Source organism: Trachypithecus francoisi, unplaced genomic scaffold (genome assembly GCF_009764315.1).
Source record: "Trachypithecus francoisi isolate TF-2019V2 unplaced genomic scaffold, Tfra_2.0 Lachesis_group5, whole genome shotgun sequence".
NCBI classification, from domain to species: domain Eukaryota; kingdom Metazoa; phylum Chordata; class Mammalia; order Primates; family Cercopithecidae; genus Trachypithecus; species Trachypithecus francoisi.
The window spans coordinates 81,030,687-81,051,429 of NW_022681470.1; the positions used below are offsets into that span (position 1 = coordinate 81,030,687).

Below are 20,743 nucleotides of genomic sequence, written 5' to 3' on the forward strand. Positions count from 1 at the left end.
CATGGACTCCACGGGCACTAGCAGGGTGGCCTTGGACATGCGACAGGAACATTAGGGCTCAAACATTATTCTCTAATTTTTACTCTCCAGGCACATTTGACATTTCTAATTAAGACTCCCAGGCCCCTGTTCTCAGGAATGGGGAGGCACAGGAGAGGACATGGATGAGTTCTTGTCACTAGAAAGGCAGGCATTCCAGTACCCATTAGTCACTTGTCACTCTGGCTTATCCAGCAGTCTGGGGTGAATATGCTGACAGAGTCTAACCGGCTCTGGGGACATGGACTTGGTTCACTTCCTTCCACCTGCAAGAATGATCATCCAGCCCAGTTTTACGGCAATTTCCCAGAAGTAATGTCAACCCGTGAGACCTCCTGCTGGTGGCCTTTCAAGGGAAATATCCATGCACTTTGTTCGAACGCCATCTCCAGCTTCCTGACCTTTACAAAGTTAGGTTTTCCTGAAATAGGTATGTGACATCTAAGTAACAGAGCAGCAGCAAGATCCATCTTAAAAAATAAAAATAAAAATAAAAAAATCCCTGCTTGAATACCTTCGGCAAAACCTAAGCACCTTCTCTCCCCAGCATAAAGCTGTGGCACAATCCAGCCCAGCCTCTCCCTCCAAGCTAGGCTTTAAGGCCCTGGGGGTCAGCAGGACAGTTCCCAGGGCCTCTTCAATTCATTGAAACATTAATTTGATTAAAATCAAATCTCAGAATGTGCTTGTTATAAACAAAGATTAGGGCAGGAGTTGGAAAATTCTAGATCTGACCTACTGCTCCAATTGGTTTTTGGTTTTTTTTTTTTTAACTTTTTTTTTTTTTAAAGTAAAATCTCACTAATCCCTGGGCTGAGCTTAGAGATGTCGCCTTAGAGATTCAGCACCCTCCTTCTCCAACAGCTGATATATGTAACTATCCCAGGTTGCATCGCCAGCTGGTGGGGCCTCCAGGCCTTGACAGTCACCACCTCCCACCTGCCAGGCAGCAGGTGCTCAGGGAAAGGAGAGAAAGTCAAACAAGCCCTTTGGACAGCTCGGTAAGTGACTTTTGGTAAGAATGACCCAAATTCAGGGTTTCAATTTCACATAGCCCTGTCATCCTTTTAGGGAAGTTGGCAGAACGGAGGTTTTGGGTTTTGCTCAAACTTAGGCAGTGGAATGAAAAATCCTTCCTACAGGAGGCTCATGTGCGGCCCTAGAGACACGTGTTTCTTCATGACACAACCCTGAAGGGAGTTACTACCCCTCTGTGCAGTCATGACCAGTCATGATGCTGTGGTTAAATGTGGCGATGCCCTTCGAGAGCCCTGGTGGCATAACAGAGTACCGACAGCACTTGAGGATTAAGGATATATTAGAAGGGGGCATTATTGTGACCAATTTCATTTCTGATGGTTCTTTGTCCATGAGACTGGCTAATTATTATTATTATTATTATCATTATTTAAACGGAGTCTCGCTCTGTTGCCCAGGCTGGAGTGCAGTGGCACAATCTCAGCTCACTGCAACCTCCACCTCCTTGGTTCAAGTGACTTCCAGCTAATTTTTGTACTTTTAGTAGAGACAGAGTTTCACCATGTTGGTCAGGCTGGTCTCGAACTCCTGAGCTCAAGTGATCCACCTGCCTAGGCCTCCCAAAGTGTTAGGATTACAGGCGTGAGCCACTGTACCCGGCCGAGACTGGCTAATTCTAATTCCTTCTCCACACTAACCTGCTTCCCCCAGGCCAGCTGTGCTTACTGGACAGAAACCATCCTATGCTTTCCATCCTCCTGCATCATGGGGGCATAGATTCCAGGGCACAGCTGTCCTGGGACATCACCACCTCTGACCGACTCAGCAAAGAGGCCTGCCCAAGAGGAGTCTCTCCAGTCAGTGATGAAACCTGCACAGGGCAGGAGCGAGTGCCGCTGCCTCATTCATCACTGCTGCCAGGGCCCAGGGCTCCTAGGGTCAAATTTCATTTTCTCAGCATCCTTGTTTCTTCTTGGTGCTGAGGGGTTTGGCCTTTGTCAGAGTGTCCAGTGTTTGTGGGGTGGAAAGAAACAGACTGTGAGTGATCGATTTGACCTTTGGGCCAGCACGGTGTGTCAGGTAAAAAAACACAAAAACCTTTCAGCGCGAAGCAAAATTCCGCAGAGCCACCAAACTTTCAAATGCCAAAGCAGAAAGCCAGAATCGAAGACTACAGCCCAGTGGTTTTTATTTTGCTTTCCTCAGCCTGGATCCATTTAATACTCTTTGCTGAACACACTGTGTGATCTGCAGACAGGACGTGCTGATGAACTCACTGTGACATCGATATCATAATTGTGTGTTTTACACAACACCCTTCCGCAGAGGGAGAGAGGATTGCAGAAGCAGGGGAAAAACCTACTCATCGCTCCAGGCTCCCGACCACTCCACTTCACCCCATGGATTCCTGAGTCTGATCAGCTTCTCTGGATGGTCCTGGAAATCCACCTGCAAATTCCACACAGAAAAGCAGCTGAATTACTATGTTCCTGTTGCCTTGCAGGCATGTCTGCACCTGAGAGGATCTGCATTAAATTGTTCAAATGTTCCTAAAGGACCACACTTTTATTTTCCCTTAACGCATCTTTTCAGGCTTGAGCCAAGTAATCTGTTTTTCATAATTTGTTTGAATAAATGAAGAGTGAGTCTAACCCAAAAACAAGCTTATGTCTGCTTTAACTCAGATTTAGATTTTATAGTTGACTAAGATTGACTGAGCTCTTAATACATGAGGCCTAATGATAACAAACGCCCTCCCAACAAACACCAAAGCATGGCAGTTAACATTTATTGAGCAGGTACTATAGATGAGGTGTTGTGCTAAGCATTTAAGATGCGTTATTGCCTCATTTAACACTCATGACAATCCTGAGAAGATAAAGAATTATCTTCATTTCATAGCTCAAAAATCTGAGGCTTAAAGAAGTTATGTTATCCAAGATCATCTAGTTAGTAAGTGGTGAGCGCAGGCTGGGAACCCAGGCAGTCTGTCTCCAAAGCCCACACTCCTAAATCCACATATACTGCTTTCGCCTATTTATTGAACACTCAAGCATAAGCCCCTTGCGCCCTGCACACACACCTGCATTCCCATGTGCACACACCAACTGCATAAGCTGTAAGGTCCTCATTGTCTTCATTTCCTGTGTATCCCCCAACTCACCTAGCCCAATGTTTACATGTATATGTTCAATTCCCGTTTATGAGATTAACTTCATTAAAGAGTGCATTTGGGTCAGGCGCAGTGGCTCACGCCTGTTATCCCAGCACTTTGGGAGGCTGAAGCAGCACATTACGAGGTCAGGAGACTGAGACCATTCTAGTCAACATGGTGAAACCCCGTTGCTACTAAAAATACAAAAAGAAATTAGCTGGGTGTGGTAGTGCGTGCCTGTAATCCCAGCTACTCAGGAGGCTGAGGCAGGAGAATCACTTGAACCAGGGAGTCGGAGGTTGCAGTGAGCCAAGATTGTGCCACTGCACTCCAGCCTGGCGACAGAGCGAGACTCCATCTAAAAAAAAAAAAAAAATGCATATTTATGAAACACAAACACATGTAAAGAACATATATTTCATTTAACACTATTTATTTATTCATTTTTGAGACAAGGCCTCTCTCTGCCACCTAGGCAGGAGTGAAGTGGTGCGATCACTGCAGGCTCAACCACCCGGGCTCAAGCGATCCTTTCACCTCAACCTCCTGAGTAGTTGGAACTACAGGCACGCCCTACCATGCCTGGCCTATTTCACTTAAATAAATAATAAGAAGTGGGACATTCACTGCATTTCCCTTTCTGCCTTGGCCATTGGGAAGCCCAGAGCAAAATTAATTTCTCAATTATAGCACTGCCTGCAGCCTGGATTGATGTATTTTACTGTACTTGTATGGTTTTATTGTGTCTATTCTTTTAATGGTAAACCATCAGCTGGGCATGGTGGCTCACACCTGTAATTTCAGCACTTCGGGAAGCCAAGGCAGGAGGATTGCTTGAACCTAGGAGTTCAAGACCAGCCTGGGCAACATAAAGAGATGGTGCCTCTATGAAAATTTTTAAAAATTGATAATTAGCCAGGCGTGATAGCACTTGCCTGTAGTCCCAGCTACTTGGGGGACTGAAGCAGGAGGGTCACTTGAGCCCAGGAGGTCGAGGCTGAGCCAAGATCATGCAACTGCAGTCCAACCCAGGCAAAGTAGCAAGACCCTATCTCTAAATAAATACATAAATAAATAAATAAAATAATTGTAAGCCACCTTAAATCCTTTTTGAAAGAAGACACAATGTAGAAAATAAAAATAATGAATAGTATAGCCCACGTTTTTTCCTTGGGTTGGAGAGTAAGGAATACTTGCTTGCCTTTCCACGACTCTACTCCACCCTAAAAGCTGGGACTACTGCCCCTTTTCCCATTTAGGGATTCTGTGAGTTCCCACTGTTTTGCCCACACAAACATATTTTTTCGAATGTCTGTAGAATCTAATTGAAAATCTCTACAGCTTTCCTGGCCTTATCTAAGGAGAGGGCTTGCATTTAGTTAAAACCTATTGAGCAAAAGCTCAAAGAGGTTACGTTGTCCATCTTCAAGTGAGTAAAAGTCAGAAGAGCCTTTATTTATTTTCTATGTTTTAGGGAAAAAAATTACTTTTTTATAGCGATGAGGTCTTACTATGTTGCCCAGGAATGGCCTTGAACTCCTGGTCTCAAGTAATCTTCCCACTTCAGACTCCCAAAGTGCTGGGATTACAGGTATGAGCCACCACACCTGGCCAGAAGAGCTGTTCTAATGAGCAAGAGCTAATGCACATCTGTGGTATCGGGGTTCTGCACAGGTGGAGTGCACTCCAACATGACAGTGAAGCTCAAAAGCCAATTCTGAACCTTCTAGTAGTAATCACCTCTTTCTTCCTGCCGGGATGGCTTGGATTCATGGAAATATTATCACATGTTACCGTCCCCCTACACACACAATTTTACCTCTTCAACTCCAGTGACAGAGTATGCGTGACTCTTAACCAGCTTCTGGCTGGTGATGGCTTCTGCTTCAGCTGCACTGGAGACCTGGGTAGAGGAGAAAGTTCATTCAGAGTGGCTGACCCTTACCGCGCAGTGGCTGGCCATAGAATGCTTTCCAAGGACACACTACACAGCCACTGGGGGCTTCAGTGTGGGACTAGGGGTGCAGGAGTGGCAATGAACCTCAGGTAAATAGAGTCATCTCCAACCAGACTCCCTCTTTAATTAGGCCTGCAGTTCCGGACCAGTGCAGGTGCCTGCCAAGCCTGGAAGACAAGTTACCAGCCTTCAAAATGCCACCAAGAAACTGGGAAGTCATTTATTCTCTGAGAGTGACCCCCAGCTGCCTGAAGAAGGCTAATTCTCCATGCTGATGGCTCTGGACAGGTCCCAGTGCTCCAAGGTTCTCCCTGAGCGGACTCCTCATTATCCTTCCCATTTCCTCAGCACGCTCTCTCCCATGCCCCGTGCCACCCCTCCACCAAAAACACACGTCTCCTGCTGGGGTTTGCAGAGAGAGGAAAAAAGGAGGATCTTCTCACTTTGTCTTTCACATTTCTAAAATCACCAGGTAAGGACAAGAGAGGAAGACAGAGCAGCCAGAAGGCAGCTGGTCACAAGAGTCTGAGGTGGTGACAGGACCTCAGGGCTGGGGGCCTCCAGCCTCTGGTTTCCACAGCCACCTTGGAAATCCACACAGCTCAGCCTGGTGTCCGGCCACAGCCTCTGGTTTCAGAACTTCTCTTTTCTTCAGGGATCTCAAGATCCATCAGGTATCATCAAGCATCACATTTGTTTTCCAAAACCTCAAGATTATTTAGCAAAAAGGACGTAGCAAACGGGTGGCCGAGGATCCAGGGATCCTAAACTATGTTCTTAGGGCCAGTCCAGCAGTACTGAAGGGGCTCTAACAGCGAGAGGGAAATTGGGACTCCTGCAATGCAACTAACCCCAGTTCCTACCTACTAATTAGGTCTTCACCAGCCCCACATGTGCAGGCCTATGTGTCACCAGACTTGCCCACTAAGCCCCAGACTCTGCTCTGACCCAAAGCCTTCCTATGTCTCTTTCCCGCTGTCTCGTCCCTTCCCTACCACACAAGGGGTGGAGGTGGTGGGGAGATGGGGCAGTACAGAAGCCATATGCCTCACATCAATGGAGCAGCCCAGCAGAGACCCCGCACGGAGGGCCTTCCTGATGATCTGATATAGATTGGCTGGTGGTTTCTTCAGGTCATAAAACTCAGAGATGCCACCTGTGAAATCCTCAAACCCCTCCACTGTGGAACCTCCAGAGAGAGCCTCATAACAACCATTGAGCCTATTGGAAAAGAAAGAACACATGCCCCATTAGCACCCCCAGCAAGGAGACCCAGGGATTGGGGACCGGGACAGTGCTAGGACGTACTGTGGCCTGGAAGATAAAAGAGGGCTCTTTGCCAATTTTGCCTACGGGCCAGGAAGGTGCTTAGGCCACTGTTTCGTGTGCCCAGCTCAGCACTTCACTAGGAACTGACCTCAGCCAACCTCTCTCCAGCCACCCTCTCCTTTACAAAGCCAAGGGCAATCCCTCCAGAGCTGGCCCCAGCTACTTGGGTTTCTGGGGCTGGGGCCACAGATGGGGAGGAGAACTTTCTCTCAAGGCTGAGAGGCATCTGCTGAGGCTTACTGGGAAATAGGACTAGAAAGGAAGTGGGGTTGCAGAAAAGGGTGTCAGTAAACAAATGTAATTAAAAGAACCCCAAAGAAGGTTTTGAACATCAAACACCGGTGAGAAGAAGAACTCCTGAGGAAAGAGCAGACACTTTGTTGAGTTTGCTATCTAGTACATTTGTTTCATTATTCTTCATCATTCTTTCAAACATTTACATTGCCCCAGGAATCTACCTTGGGATTTGAAAGAGGAAAAGCTCAGGCCCAGAGGGGCAGAGAGGCTCGCCCCACCACATACACATTCACCGGAGGCAGAGCTGAGATGCTAAACTCCCCGCCCAGATTTCTGTTTCTCTTAGTTACTGAAAAGTGCTCTCTCTCCAGCTCATGGGGGTCTGGATGCTGGGAAAGACGTGGCCATGACGCCCTGAGTTTGGGGTGGGGAGGCAGACGTGGGAGGGACAGGTGAGAGCTTTCAGGGAGGCTCTGGTGTCTCCCAGCTCCTGGCTTCCCCCACTTACTTGGCATAGGCTTTCTCCAGCAGGGCACTCCAGAATTCATTGCCTTGCTCCGAGTGTAGGAAGAGCAGCTCTCCATTCTTGGTGGGCAGCCTGTCGTCAATGACCACTTCCACCCACTCTCCGTACTGCCAGAACTGGGGAGAGGGGACACAGTGGCAGCTCACATGAATAAGCAGATGTGTAAAGGGAGTCCCTCCAGGGGACCTCATGTGGGGACTCTGTGCCATCAGTGTTCAAGTCTTGGCTCCGTAGGAGCAGGACCTGTGTCTGCCTTATCTGTGCACATAGAAGATGCCAGATGAACCCAGGAACATCTAGTCCAGGGTCTGCGTTTGTGCATCAGAGAACTTGCCCAGCGCCACCCAGTGGCAGCAGGAAGTGATTCAGACCCACACCTCCTGACCCTCAGTCTACAGTGATTTCCTCAAGGCCACGTGGCCTGGGGGAGCTGGGAAGGGGGTGGATGTGTGGATATCTGGATGGATGCATTGAAGCAGGTACTTAGACTGAAATGTGCATTAGAGTCACCTAGAGGGATTGTTAAGACATAGGTCACTGTGCCCCAAACCCAGAATTTCTGATGCAATGGATCTGCGGTGGGACCTAAGGGTACGGAAAGCAGCGACAAAGGGCCTGAGCAGAGCACAGTACCTGAAAGTGAAAGATTCCCGCATAGTTCTCCTGGAAGTTCTGGTCCCTGGGGACCACCCGGTAAAGCAGCTCTTCATTCAGGGTCAGGGAGGCAATGGCAGCCAGAAGCCAGCAGTCACCTGCACAGTGTCACGAGGGACACAGATTGGTCAGGCCCAGCCTGCAGGGGCCCTGCGTTCTCTGACCCTGTCCCATTTAACCCAGAGTCCACGTTGCCCCATTCCCTTTTAAGTCAGGTAGAGTCTCCTCCTCCGGTGCTGGAAATGCACCTGCAGTCATCAGCTTCCCCTGCCTCCCTGGGATTTGTTTACTTGGGAGTCCATCCTCTGCTCCTCCCTGTGGCTGCCCCTCCCCCACATGCTGATCATTTCCCCGCTCCTACACACTCAGCCAGTGGAGTGGAAAAGAAAAGAAAACAAAGAAAAAAGAAAAGAGGAGAGGAGAGGAGAGAAGAGAAGAGAAGGAAGGGAAGGGAAGGAAGGGAAGGGAAGGGAAGGGAAGGGAAGGGAAGGGAAGGGAAGGGAAGGGAAGAGAAGAGGAGAAGAGAAGTCCGTTTGGCCCCTTATTAGCAGCTCTGATTAAGTTGGTTGAGGGAAATACTGAAGCTGTTAATCCAATCTGCGATGTGTACATGTAAGAGTGTGTGTGTGTGTGTGTGTGTGTGTGTGTGTGTGTTCCTTGCCCCTCCTGACCTTGGATAATGGAGAGCTGGCTCTGCGTGGTCTGTTTACAGTATTGCCCTTTCTTGTTTCAGAATTCACCAGGAGAGCCTTGATGCCTCATTGCTTAAAACTCCCTTGAGATATTGCTTAGCATTAAGTCATCATAATTTGAGGCAGAAGAAATAAAAGTCAAGAGAGGTTACAAATCCTGGAGTTTGGTGTTGGTCACATTGGAGATTCAAGGAAATGCAGAAGAAAACAGAAAACCCCTTTCTGTGCAAGTTGGGACCCACCATACTGATGCCACTGAGTGGTGCTTCCCTGGGAGGCATCGTTGTCCCTTGCAGTGTCAACTTCAAAAGAAGCAGCACAGGCTCAGGCACCGCTGCCTACCTTAGCATCCTATGGTGAATCTATCATCTTAGAAGTGATGTAACTTTGCTCACCTCTACTTATTTGCTTATTTCACATCAACCTCTGAGGTCTGTGTCCTCAAGTGTGCTTTTCATCGTGTGAAAGGCTATTGCATCTTTCTGGCCTGGTACTGCTTCTTTCCACCTTCACTGTAGATCCCTAGCTCTAGTAGTCTAAGATTTGGTGAACAAGTGCCTATTTCTCCTATTCATTCCATTCAAACAGCTCCAAAATCCTGCCTGTGCATTTCAGCCTTTATCTTTTCCATATAAAAGATCTGAATCTTTTCAATGTGTGTTCAGATGTAAGGCCCTTCAACCTTTTAGAGACCATCTGTGGACCTTGTCTCACTCTAAGTTTTCTTTTAACACTGTGGCCAGAGCTACATACATATTCTAAGTGTGAACACATTATGGTTTTCTCAGAAAACCTGTTGCCTGAGCAAGCAGTAAGCCAGGAACCCACATCTGAGGAGCCATCATCTTCATCATCACTCAGAATTGCTGCATCACCAGGTCATCCTAGAAAGCCCCGATCTCTGTCTGCCTGGATCTTTCCCAACAAAGAGGTTCATGATCTGACCCCAAATAAATTAATTCCTCTCTTTCTCTCTCTCTCGCACTCTCGCGCTCTCTCGCTGTCTCTCTGTCTCACACCCACACATACTCATTTACTTTCTTTTTCTTCTAAGAGACAGGGTCTTGCTTGTTGCCCAGGCTGGAGTACAGTAGCACTATCATGACTCGTTGCACTGCCAACCTCCTAGTCTCAAGTCATTCTCCCACCTCAGCCTCCTGAGTCACTGAAACTACAAGTGCATGCCATGCCTGGTTAATTTTTAAAAATTTTTTCATAGAGACGGGATCCTGCTATGTTGCCCAGGCTGGTCTTGAACTCCTGGACTCAAGTGATCCTCCTATCTTAGCCTCCCAAAGTGCTAGGATTACAGGTGCAAGCCACCATGCCTGGCCATATTACTTTTTGAAGAGCTTTTCTGATCCAGGAGACAACCTGCTTCCTGCCTCACTCTCTCACCAGGCTCTCCTTCACAGACAAACACTATCTTCCTAATGGCAACAGGGCTCCTAGGTGAGACTAGACCTGGTAGTCGAGGGAAACAGTGTTGATGTGGTTGGACTGGCATGAGTTATGTTGCTTCTCACCAAAGAAGCCTCAAGCAGGGCAGTATCTTATTAAAAGGCAACTTCCAAAGGTTGAGCAAAATAACACAGTTTCCTCCTCCCACCCAGCTCCTCTCAGCACAGTTTTCTTCTATGAACAGCTGTGATCATGTCACTCCCCTGCTCGAAATCTTGCAACTGTCCTCCATTGCTCACCAATTAAGTACAACCTAACAGGGCATCAACACCCTCACAATATGACTCCAACCTACTTCTCCAGTCTTTTTCCTATTACGCTCCCCGCTATGAATCTAAGCTCCCAATCAAACTTGGATATGTACAAAACATACCCTGGTCTTTTTCACTGATGTGTTTTTTCTTGTTTGTTCCCTCTGCTTGCAAACTTCTTGCTGAATCTTATCCCTTCTCCATGAAGCTTTCTCTGATACCTCCTACCCTCCAGCCAGAAGTCACCTCTTTTTTGTATGTGTCCTAAAGACCTTATTTACGCTTCTCTTGCAGAGTTATCACAAGCTGCCTCAGATCACGATTCACACCCAGAGTGGCCTCAAAACCCCATTCATGCATCAACTCCTTGGCAGAGCTTTCCTTACCCCTGCCCCTGGCGTGTCTCACCAGCGCCAAGCCCTTCCTCTTCACACCTCTCCAGTAAGTTCTAAGGCCACTTGAGTACATCTGTTTGTATCTCTCCCCATCCCTCTCTCTCTCTCTCTGACCTCTTCTTGCAAAGCAGCAATGTGGATTCACTCATCTCGGCATCCCCAGCAGGTGGCTGACACATAGAAGCAGCTCAACAGATGTTTGATGAATAAAAACAAATAAGCAGATGACCACATGAATCAATAAATCATATTTTGTTCTTCTGCAAATCTCCAACAACATCTTACATATATTTGCACCTCAACCTCCCAGGTCTGTAGGGAAGTGACATTCAACAAGAACCTGCATCGAACCTGACAGATTTCACTTCCACCAGCATCAGGCAGTGGGAGATAAACAAGGTAAGGCAAGCACAGAAGCCCAGTCCTCTGGGGAGTGAAGGGTGTGACTGCTCTGTAACACCTCTAAAGCAAGTGGCTTCTCAAAGAGGTCAGAGCAGCCATATAGCCCTCATTACTGAGCATGGTCCTGGTTCCCTTCTGATGTGAAGGTTCTGGCTCCCTGTCTAAGCTTCTTCCGACAGCCCACCCAGAGCACTCCCTAGATATTACAATTCAAGTCACAGCAACAAAATGTCCCTCCATTGCTGACATCAAACAAGGTGGCCCAGCTGGAGGAGAGTTTAATTTTCTCTTCATCTACCTCACTCCTGACATTTCACAGGGTCTACCTGGCTCTTGCAAGCAAGCACAGAGGCTCGAGGAGATGCCATGGCTGTGTAGGCTTTTGGATCCTTGTCAGTTACTGCATGAAGTGTGAATGGATTGTCATGACGAGAATGCGTTTTCAAAGGAATATGTCCAATTGTGCTTCACTTCAGAGTCCTCTGGAAGATGGACATTTACTCTGTTGTTCACATTTCAGAAACTTGTTTGGGGACCTGCCAGCAGAAAAACAGCTTTGATCTAGGAGCATAGGTTTTGTTTTGTTTGTTTAGTTTTGTTTTGTTTTGTTTTGAGACAGGGTCTCCCTCTGTTGCCCAGATGAGCAACCACAGCTCACTGCAGCCTTGACCTCCTATGCTCAAGCAGTCCTCCCACCTCAGCCTCCCAAATTGCTGGGACTACAGGAATGTGCCACCATGCCCAGCTATTTTTTAAAAATACAGAGATGGGGTCTCACTATGTTGCCCACGCTGATCCTGAACTCCTGGCCTCAAGCAGTCCTCCCACCTTGGCCTCTCTAAGTGCTGCGATTACAAGCATGAGCTACTATACCTGGCTAATTTTCAATTTTTTAAATTTCAAAAGCAGTCAGGAGGCTTTGAGATACTAGTTAGGTGGTGAATAAGGCAGACAAAAACACCGGGAAATACCTTGATAGACAAGTCCCTCCGCCCGGCTACCTTCCAGCTAGCGCTGCTCAGGAGTTAGTGCTCACTCATGCGCTTTAAGCAGAGGTGCACTCCGTGGGAATTTAGGGAAGGTTTCCATGTCCTGATGAAGTGGGGCAGGCTTGGCTGGCAGTCTTTTTGGCCCATTGCCCTTCCCTCTTGTTCCCATCTGGAAAGTCCACATTGTGCTTGGAGGTGCAGAGCCAGCTTGCAATCCCAAGGCTGCAGGTGCAAGATGAAAGTCAGCACAGGAGAGTGCAGAGCAGAGCACAGTGTGAGTCTAGCTCTCTAAGGGCATTATTAAAGTTACACTAGCCCCGGGCTATCTACCTCTAGTTTTCTTGTTATAAAAGAAGAACTTGCCCCCTATTTGTCTGAACCACAACAGTGGGTTTTATGCTTCTTGTAGCCGAAGGTTTTTCTAACTAATATTAGAAGCATGACTACAGAGTGATTTGGTATGCCCCATAAATTGGCTCTGAAAAAAGAATTCCACAAAAGGAATTCCAAAATAAGGTTGGGAATAGCCTTTCAAATACACACATTTTCCCATGCACTGGGTTAAATTTATTCTAGGGAGACTAGAAGACCTGGATGGGAATGCCTGTGTCTGGTCCCCAAATGGAGATAAATGCTCTCTAAAAAACTATAACAAGGCCAGGCGCGGTGGCTCACGCCTGTAATCCCAGCACTTTGGGAAGCAGAGGTGGGTGGATCACGAGGTCAGGAGATCAAGACCATCCTGGCTAACATGGTGAAACCCCGTCTCTACTAAAAATACAAAAAAAAGCCAGTCGTTGTGGCGGGCACCTGTAGTCCCAGCTACTCAGGAGGCTGAGGCAGGAGAATGGTGTAAACCTGGGAGGCGGAGCTTGCAGTGAGCCGAGATCGCACCACTGTACTCCAGTCTGGGTGACAGAGTGAGACTCCGTCTCAAAAAAAAAAAAACAACAACAACAAAAAAAAAAACTATAACAAATACTCTCTTTAAAAAAAATATATATTTGAGAGGCCGAGGTAGGCAGATCACTTGAGGTCAGGAGTGCAAGACCAGCCTGGCCAATATGGTGAAACCCCATCTCTACCAAAAATGCAAAAATTAGCCAGGCGTGGTGGCAGTCACCTGTAGTACCAGCTACTCAGGAGGCTGAGGCAAGAGAATCACTTGAGCCCAGGAGGCAGAGGTTGCAGTGAGCCAAGATCACACCACTGCACTCCAGTCTGGGTGGCAGAGCAAGATGCTGCCTCAAAAAGAAAAAAAAAATTAAAATCCACCAGGAGACAATAATCCTGAATCAAACATTGTTAAAAAAAAATCCCTTAATTCAAAAATTCCCTTTACACATTAAAATCAAAGCTTAAAGGTCTGGATGTCTAATGTTATTATAAACTGTAGGTAGCAAGAACTTGAGCTACAGCTTAACGGAATTTCCCAAACACCAAGGGAAGAAATGGAGATCCTTCTGGACTGCAGGTAGAAAGAAAGAGGAAGGAAAGAATAAAGGTCAGACATCGGAATCCCTATGGTAGCCCCTACCTTACCTTGTGGTTGAACAATGGCTGAAGTGGAAACAAGAGTAAAGCCTCAGATAGTTGGAAGCAGAAGTCAAAGCAGAGAACACGTATGTCCTGCTTCCCATTCAGGAATCCAGGAGCAGAGTAAAGATGGCATCATGGAGCACTTAAGAAGAAGATGAGAGACAATGGAAGTGCCCCCAAGTCTCCCTCGGGTATTATGTAAGATTGAGCTGAGATTGACTAGTGGGCTTCTCCCATTGGTGGAAGGACATTATTTGACCTTCCTTATACCCAGGTGCCATCCTGGGATGGTGGGGGAGGAACCAGACTTTACAAAGTGAGAAACCACCTGTCTTCATCCATTCATGCTGCTATAACAAAATACCATACACTTGATGCCTTAGAAACAACAACACAACTCTGGAGGCCGGAAAGTCCAAGACCAAGGTACCAGCAGAGTTGATATGTGGCAAGAGCCCACTTCCTTGTTCATAAATGGCTGTCTTCCAGTTGTGTCCTCAAATGGCAGAAGGGGTGAGGGAGCTCTCTAGGGCCTCTTTTATAAAGGCACTAATCCCATTGATGAGGGCTTTGTCCTCATGACTTAATCACCTCCCAAAGGCCCTACCTCCTAATACAATGATATTGGATGTTAGGATTGCAACATATGAATGGCGGGAGGGGGGACAGACACAAACATTCAGTCTACAGCACCACTCAAATAGAGTAATTAAAAGCAATGTTTATCCAAAAGAGAGAAGAACTTGAAACAGGGAGAGGCATAATACCTTTAATCGGCTAGTTTATGTTTCCCTCCTACTCATGGTCCATGGAAATTGGGGCTCCACAGCAAGCTGAGAGTAGTTGAGCCAAATAATGAATGCTGTGCTGATTGCACATCTGAGTGTAATGTAAAGATTTTGACCCTGCTAATATATGCTTGTTTTTTAAAAATCCATCTTCAATATTTTATCACAGCTGAGGCATCCTTAGCCTACTCTTCCACAGAAGGCTGCTCTAAATGTTTTTATACACAGGGAGCTATTTCAGCTCTGTACATTACCACGAAGCAGTCACAGAGCCTCCCTTCCCCCACTTGGTGAACATGCCTTTTGAAGCCCTTGGCGTTTAATTCATGCCATTTTGGCTACCTTAAAACACACACACACACACACACACACACTGACTTTTTTTTAAACCACTCCTTGTGGAGCAGGGCTAATTCATAGGCAGTGTGCCCAGAGTCAACTCACACATTGACTTTTATCTCTATTTGCTTCATTGACAATTCCCATCTCTCTGGCTAGACTTGGAAGTTGCCTGGAGGCAGACAGTGGGCATGGTGGTTCTCACAGATCCCAGCATAAAATGCTTACTGACTGAACTCACCTCAGTATAATTGTGTCAAAGGTAATTTGAAAATTCAGATCTTGAGCAGCCTGTTACTAGTAAAGCTTTCTGGGACCCACTTTCTGCTTCCCCCCTTTTTCTCTCACTTCTGCCTTCTCTGACTAAAAGCAAATTTTGGCATTCAAAGAAAGGCTCTGACTTGCTTCTCAAGCTTGGTGCCCATGCCTCATATAAAGCCTCATCTCCCCCACCTTCTGACACCCACCTCTCTGAAGACTCCATGTGTATCATGGTTAGACTCAGGTCTACCTGGATTTGAGAGACTGACCTTTTGACTTCCCTCAACCCATGTAATTATACCATTCTTCATTCCCTCCAAATGATACAGATGCCAACCCTTACCCACTGTGACCAGAGGTGAACCTAGACTTTTCTGAACCTGGCGGACACCAGCTCAACTGGGTCTCCTGTGCCCCCGCCCTGCAGCCCTAGCACTATCTGTAGCCACACTCCACCTCTGCCCTCTTCCCCAGCCTAGCCCTGGAGCACAGATGGCTCCAGCTCTGCCATGGCCTCTTAGCATCCTCAGGTACTCCTGTTTGCTCCTCTCACCTGCTCCCCTGATTCCCATCACCATCCAGCAGCAGCACCTGGGCAGGCTGGCCAGGTGGCACATGGGACTGGGGAGTGAATGAGTCAGCCATGTTCCTACTCCTGAGCATCCTGAGCAGGATCCTCTGTTTAAGTTCCCATCTTCTTAGAATCACTTAGTAAATCTCCCCTATCTTGCACCAACCTCCAACCCTCCTGGAGGTCCTCTCCCTTCAGGCTTAAGGGGTAGCTCCTGTATGCCGTCATCACTCACCAGTGCTTACCAAGCATCACCATGTGTGGGGCCATCTGCAGGACACTGGGACAAGAGAGACCTAAAGGACACTGTCTCTGCCCTTGAGAAGGCTACAAACTTCTCAAGAGTAGAAATAGCACAGGTTTTGGACTCGGAAAGCCTGTGTTCAAAGCCCCGGACCCTTACTTATCTGTTGAGTGACCAGTAGCAATCACTTGACTCCTAGGATTCTCAGTTTTCTAATCTGTAAAATGAGTTTGGACCTCATAGTTTATTGTACAAGATCATCTGATACTGAGCAAAAAGGGCATATTTGTAACAAGCAAAATGTTTAGGGATATCTGTATATATTTCCAGTTGGCCTTCTGTATCCATGGGTTCCATATCCATGGGTTCAACCAACTGCAGGCTGAAAATATTTGAAAAAAATGGATGGTTTGTCTGTACTGAACATGTACAGACTTTTTCTTGTCATGATTCCCTAAATGATACCATATAACAACTATTTACATAACATTTATACTGTATTAAGTATTATAAGTAATCCAGAGGTGATTTAAAGTATATGGGAGGATACGCATGGGCTATATGCAAATACTACATCATTTATATCAGGGACTTGAGCATCTGTGGATTTTGGTATTCACGGGGATCCTGGAACCAGTACGCCACAGATACAGAGGGAAGACTGTATGGGGTGTGTGTGTGTGTGTGGTCTCCAGTTGGCTAGAGAGGACATCATGACATAAAAGATATCAAAGATACACATAAGTGTATATATAACAGCAGGTATGATATTTTTAGAGTGCCTCTGGAGTATCTTGATTAATGTTCCCCCAAGGGTAAGCCAGCTTCTCTCTCCCTGACTGAGTACAATCTCTTCCAATAAGCAACTGCTTCTTTGCTGATAAGGAACAATTCCCTGGCCTTTCCATATTCAGGACAAAACAGGACCTTCAGTGCCTCCGGCAATTGTAGGCAGGGGCTTCTGCTGACACCCCAGGCTCTGTGGTCCCTACTCCCCCTCGAACAAACAACGTAGAGCCAAAGGAAATAATCTCAGGCAGAAGCTCACATGCACAATTAAAAACATGAGTCCCTATGCTGGGCCCTGCTCTGTCCTAATCCATTCACCCCATTACCACCTGCCTGCTCTGAGTCAGGTTTAAAGCACCATTCCCTGCACCTTCTTTGAACCTGCAAAGGTACTTCAGCCTAATGGACTTTGCACATTTGGAAGTTGCCCACAATAAATTCTGCTAATGTAGAATTAAAGTAGGTTAATCCGACCAGGTGAGGTGGCTCATGCCTGTAATCCCAACACTTTGGGAGGCCAAGGCAGGTGGATCACCTGAGGTCAGGAATTTGAGACCAGCCTGGCCAACATAGTGAAACCCCATCTCTACTAAAAATACAAAAATTAGCTGGACGTGGTGGCCCGCACCTGTAATCCCAGCTACTCAGGAGGCTGAGGCAGGAGAACTGTTTGAACCCAGAGGGCAGAGGTTGCAGTGAGCAGAGATAGTGCCCCTGCACTCCAACCTGGGTCACAGAGCAAGACTCTGTCTCAAAAAATAAAAAATAAAATAAAATAAAGTAGATTAATCAGATGGCTCTTGGACAGGGTAAGTTCCTAGAAAGTGCACATGAGAAAAAAAATGTACTGTCGGCTCAGCCTTTTACCCTCCAGGAGTTGAAATCACATAAGCCACACCCTCATCAGTGTATTGCATAAGGAGAGTGGCTTCTGTTACAATCATTTTAATTGGGAAGCCATTAGACTGGGGCAGCTAAACCACTTTAAGTTTTTACCTAAGCAAGCCAAAGCCCGATGCAAACAGTAAAACGAAACTAGAGACTTTACCAATCAGAAACCACCAACTAATCCCTAAAACCAGTCTTTCCATGTAATCAATCAAATGTGTTGTATTTCTCTTACTTCCATATTCAGCCTCTAAAAGCCCATGCTGCTGCAGTGGAGCTCTCTGAACCTCTTCTGGTTTTCAGGGCTGCCCAAATCACGAATCCTTCTTTGCTTGAATAAACCCTGTCACATTTATTTTGTCCAAAGTTTTTCCTTTAACACTTCCTGTATTTGAATCTGTCTGTGCTTTGCACAAGATAAAGTGGCTATTTAATGCCCATTTGCCAGACAAGTAAAGCTGAGGCCCTGAGCTCAAGGGACCCCGAAGGCCAGACAGTGTCAGAGCCAGGACTAGTTCTAGCAAGATGATGAGTTTTCTGCCTTCCCAAATCTTGCAGTGCCACGTAGAAGCTGAAGTAAATACATTCACATCATTTGAAATAAATGCCCTAGACCTCTGTACAAAGGAAGCAAGAAATTTCAGGAATAGTCCCTCCTCCTGTAAACCTATACATAGCTTCTCATCAGCCCCTTTACATCCTCACTTTCCAATTGCCACCAACAAGCCTCTCTCCCCATCCTTTGCTAGCATTTGGTTCACCCTCTGACCTACCTCATGAAATAGCATCTCCTTACATTGCAATAACATAAAACAGCCTGACTCCTTAGAGTTGTTATAAAGATAAAAATAAGATAAGATACACAAGGTGCCTAGCTGAGTGCCTGCCACATAGAAAGCCCTCAATAAACCTCCTTATTATTCACTGTTATCACCCAACATACAATTAACACAAACACCAGGGAACCCAAACAAGTGAATCAGCAAATGTTTATTGAGCGTCTACTGCCTATAGGAAAACAAAAACTGAAATGATACCAGGAAGTTGCTGGTGTCCTTCCGTATCCATCCCTGTGTTTGGTATAGGATGCAGGACTGCTGTCTCACTCCCACCACCTGCCTTCCTGCCCAGGTTTCCTGTCTCAGGCATCAGAATCACTAGTTTGTCAGTTGCTGAAGCCCAGGAGCCATTCTGATTCCTTTTCTTCACTCCATTCATATCCAATTGCTTCCCAAGTGCTTTTGATTTTATTCCTAAATAGCTCTCAAATCCTATCCTCCTCCCTAACATTACTGCCATTGCCTCCACTCCCAGTAAGACTATAAGGGACCCTCTTTCTCCATATAGTCATTATCCAGGAGCAGTAATTAGGAGGTTGCAAAAAGAAGCAAAATTGTCATGATGTGAAAATATTCATGAGTTTTCACCCAACCATCCCTCCCCACCTAACACTAGACACACTAGGACTACCAACCATGCCAACCTCACATGCAGATACAATGCAAGGTGGTTGCAAAGTGACACTGAACATTCTGCTCAAATTGCTGGATTTCATGAAGTCGATGAAAGTGATATTGGAGATCTGCTTCAGTGCCACTGACCAAGAAGAAGTTGGCAGAGTTAAAGTGGTTGCAGCTGAGGAAGGAAAAGTGCTGAGGTTCAAGGCAGGACTGGTCCTTGAAAAGGGAATGGTTTGAGTGTCAAGGTACTGAAGGAGGGCCTTGGAGAAACTAATGAAATCTTTGAAAGTTTTCATGATTCTTCCTCAAAACTCAATCGGGAAGTGAAAAGTGTTGCATCCTGATGTCTTGCCATCTTTTCAGCATGAGTCCTCCCTCCAAAAAGTCAATAACTGATTCATTCCTTGTTCTAAGAGCTAGCACAAAGCTGCAATTATTACATAAGTATCACGAAATATGAAGTCACATGAAAATTTTTTATAATTGTTTGTATTATTTTTCAAAGTAGGATACTAATCAAACCTTTTTTAAAAAAAAAAAACTGTTTACTAAGAAATGTGGGCCCCCATTTTACTTTCAGTGGTCCCTTTCCAATATCAGTTATCTGCAAATAAAATGAGGGTTTCCTGTCTTGCAATTGTCTCTTTCTGGTGTCTGCATGCTCCACACTGCAGCAAATCTGGCTATAAACAGCCCTGCTCCAAAATCTTCCGTATTCCCCATTGCCCTTAGGAATAAAGTCCAGAATTCTTCACACAGTGCCGGAGCCCTGCGTGATCTGGCCACTGCCCCCTCTCCACTCTCAGCCTTTGCACTAACTGCTCCATGTTTGCCCCAGTCCTACCACTACTTTGCAAGTCCCCTGCCCCAGTGCTATGCACTTCCTAGCCAAAGGACCTTTATTCATCTTCTTCCTGCAGCCTAGAACCTTCTTCCCCGCCCTCTTTCCCAGGAGAGGAAAGAGTGCCTATTTGTTCTCTGCTGTTTCCTGGCATGAAGAAGACATTTGACAAATATTTAAATGAGTAAGTGGGCTATGAAAATTCTTCCTGATCCTGACAAATGAGTATGTCAGATAAACCACATGTTTCCTCACTCCTGTAAGCATCCACAACCAACCAACAGTACTTCAATCCACCACCATTCAACACCATGAGCCCACCTCCTACTGTACTTGTAAATTAAGAACCTGGCACACCTTACTAGAACATCATCCTCCTTTTAGAGTAGATGATAGCAAGTTACCAGTGTTCTAGAAGCAAGATTATAGAGAACACCAATCCTGGGCATAACAGATACCCAGAAAACTCAAAAGGGCCCAAGTGCTGTGTTTTCAGCAGATGGTGGGGTATTGGGGTCACCCAGGGAAGAAAGTCACTAAGAGTTTCAAAGATTAGCCCCAAGTCTGGTATTTTTCTGAAACAAAGAGTTTCAAAGCTTAGCCCCCAAAGTACTGGTGTTTTTCTGAACAATGGTAACATGACTCATTTATGGCAACTATATTTTTTATAGCCTCAAAATAACTCTTTGGAGTCATGCTACATATAATAAGGCACACTAAATAATCCACTTCTGCTGCCCCCCATAGGCTTCCCAGCACCTCCACTCCTGGTTCCCATTATGACCCAGAAGGGGCCTCTCAGACCTGATATCAGACCTGATAGCAGCGCGAGGGCCAGCTCCACAGGGAGGGCAGCTGTCACACATCACTACAATTCTGGGCCAGGGGGATCTTTGGCTTCCAGGAGCTACAGAGCACCCCAGAGAGTTAATGTACTTCAAAACAGAGGAAAGAACAG

The 20,743-nt window shown here is 46.3% G+C and overlaps 1 protein-coding gene across 1 annotated transcript in view; it reads right to left on the bottom strand.

The window, feature by feature from the left end:
- The window catches only part of CAPN8 (calpain 8), a 76,808-nt gene that overhangs the window by 30,787 nt on the left and 25,278 nt on the right, over positions 1-20,743 (bottom strand). Inside the window, exons 3-7 of the mRNA XM_033195321.1 lie at positions 7,855-7,973; positions 7,204-7,337; positions 6,182-6,350; positions 4,992-5,075; positions 2,381-2,466 (exon numbers count right to left, since the gene is read on the bottom strand). Of these exons, the coding sequence (XP_033051212.1) occupies positions 2,381-2,466; positions 4,992-5,075; positions 6,182-6,350; positions 7,204-7,337; positions 7,855-7,973 (592 nt within the window). The remainder of the gene's footprint in view (positions 1-2,380; positions 2,467-4,991; positions 5,076-6,181; positions 6,351-7,203; positions 7,338-7,854; positions 7,974-20,743) is intronic.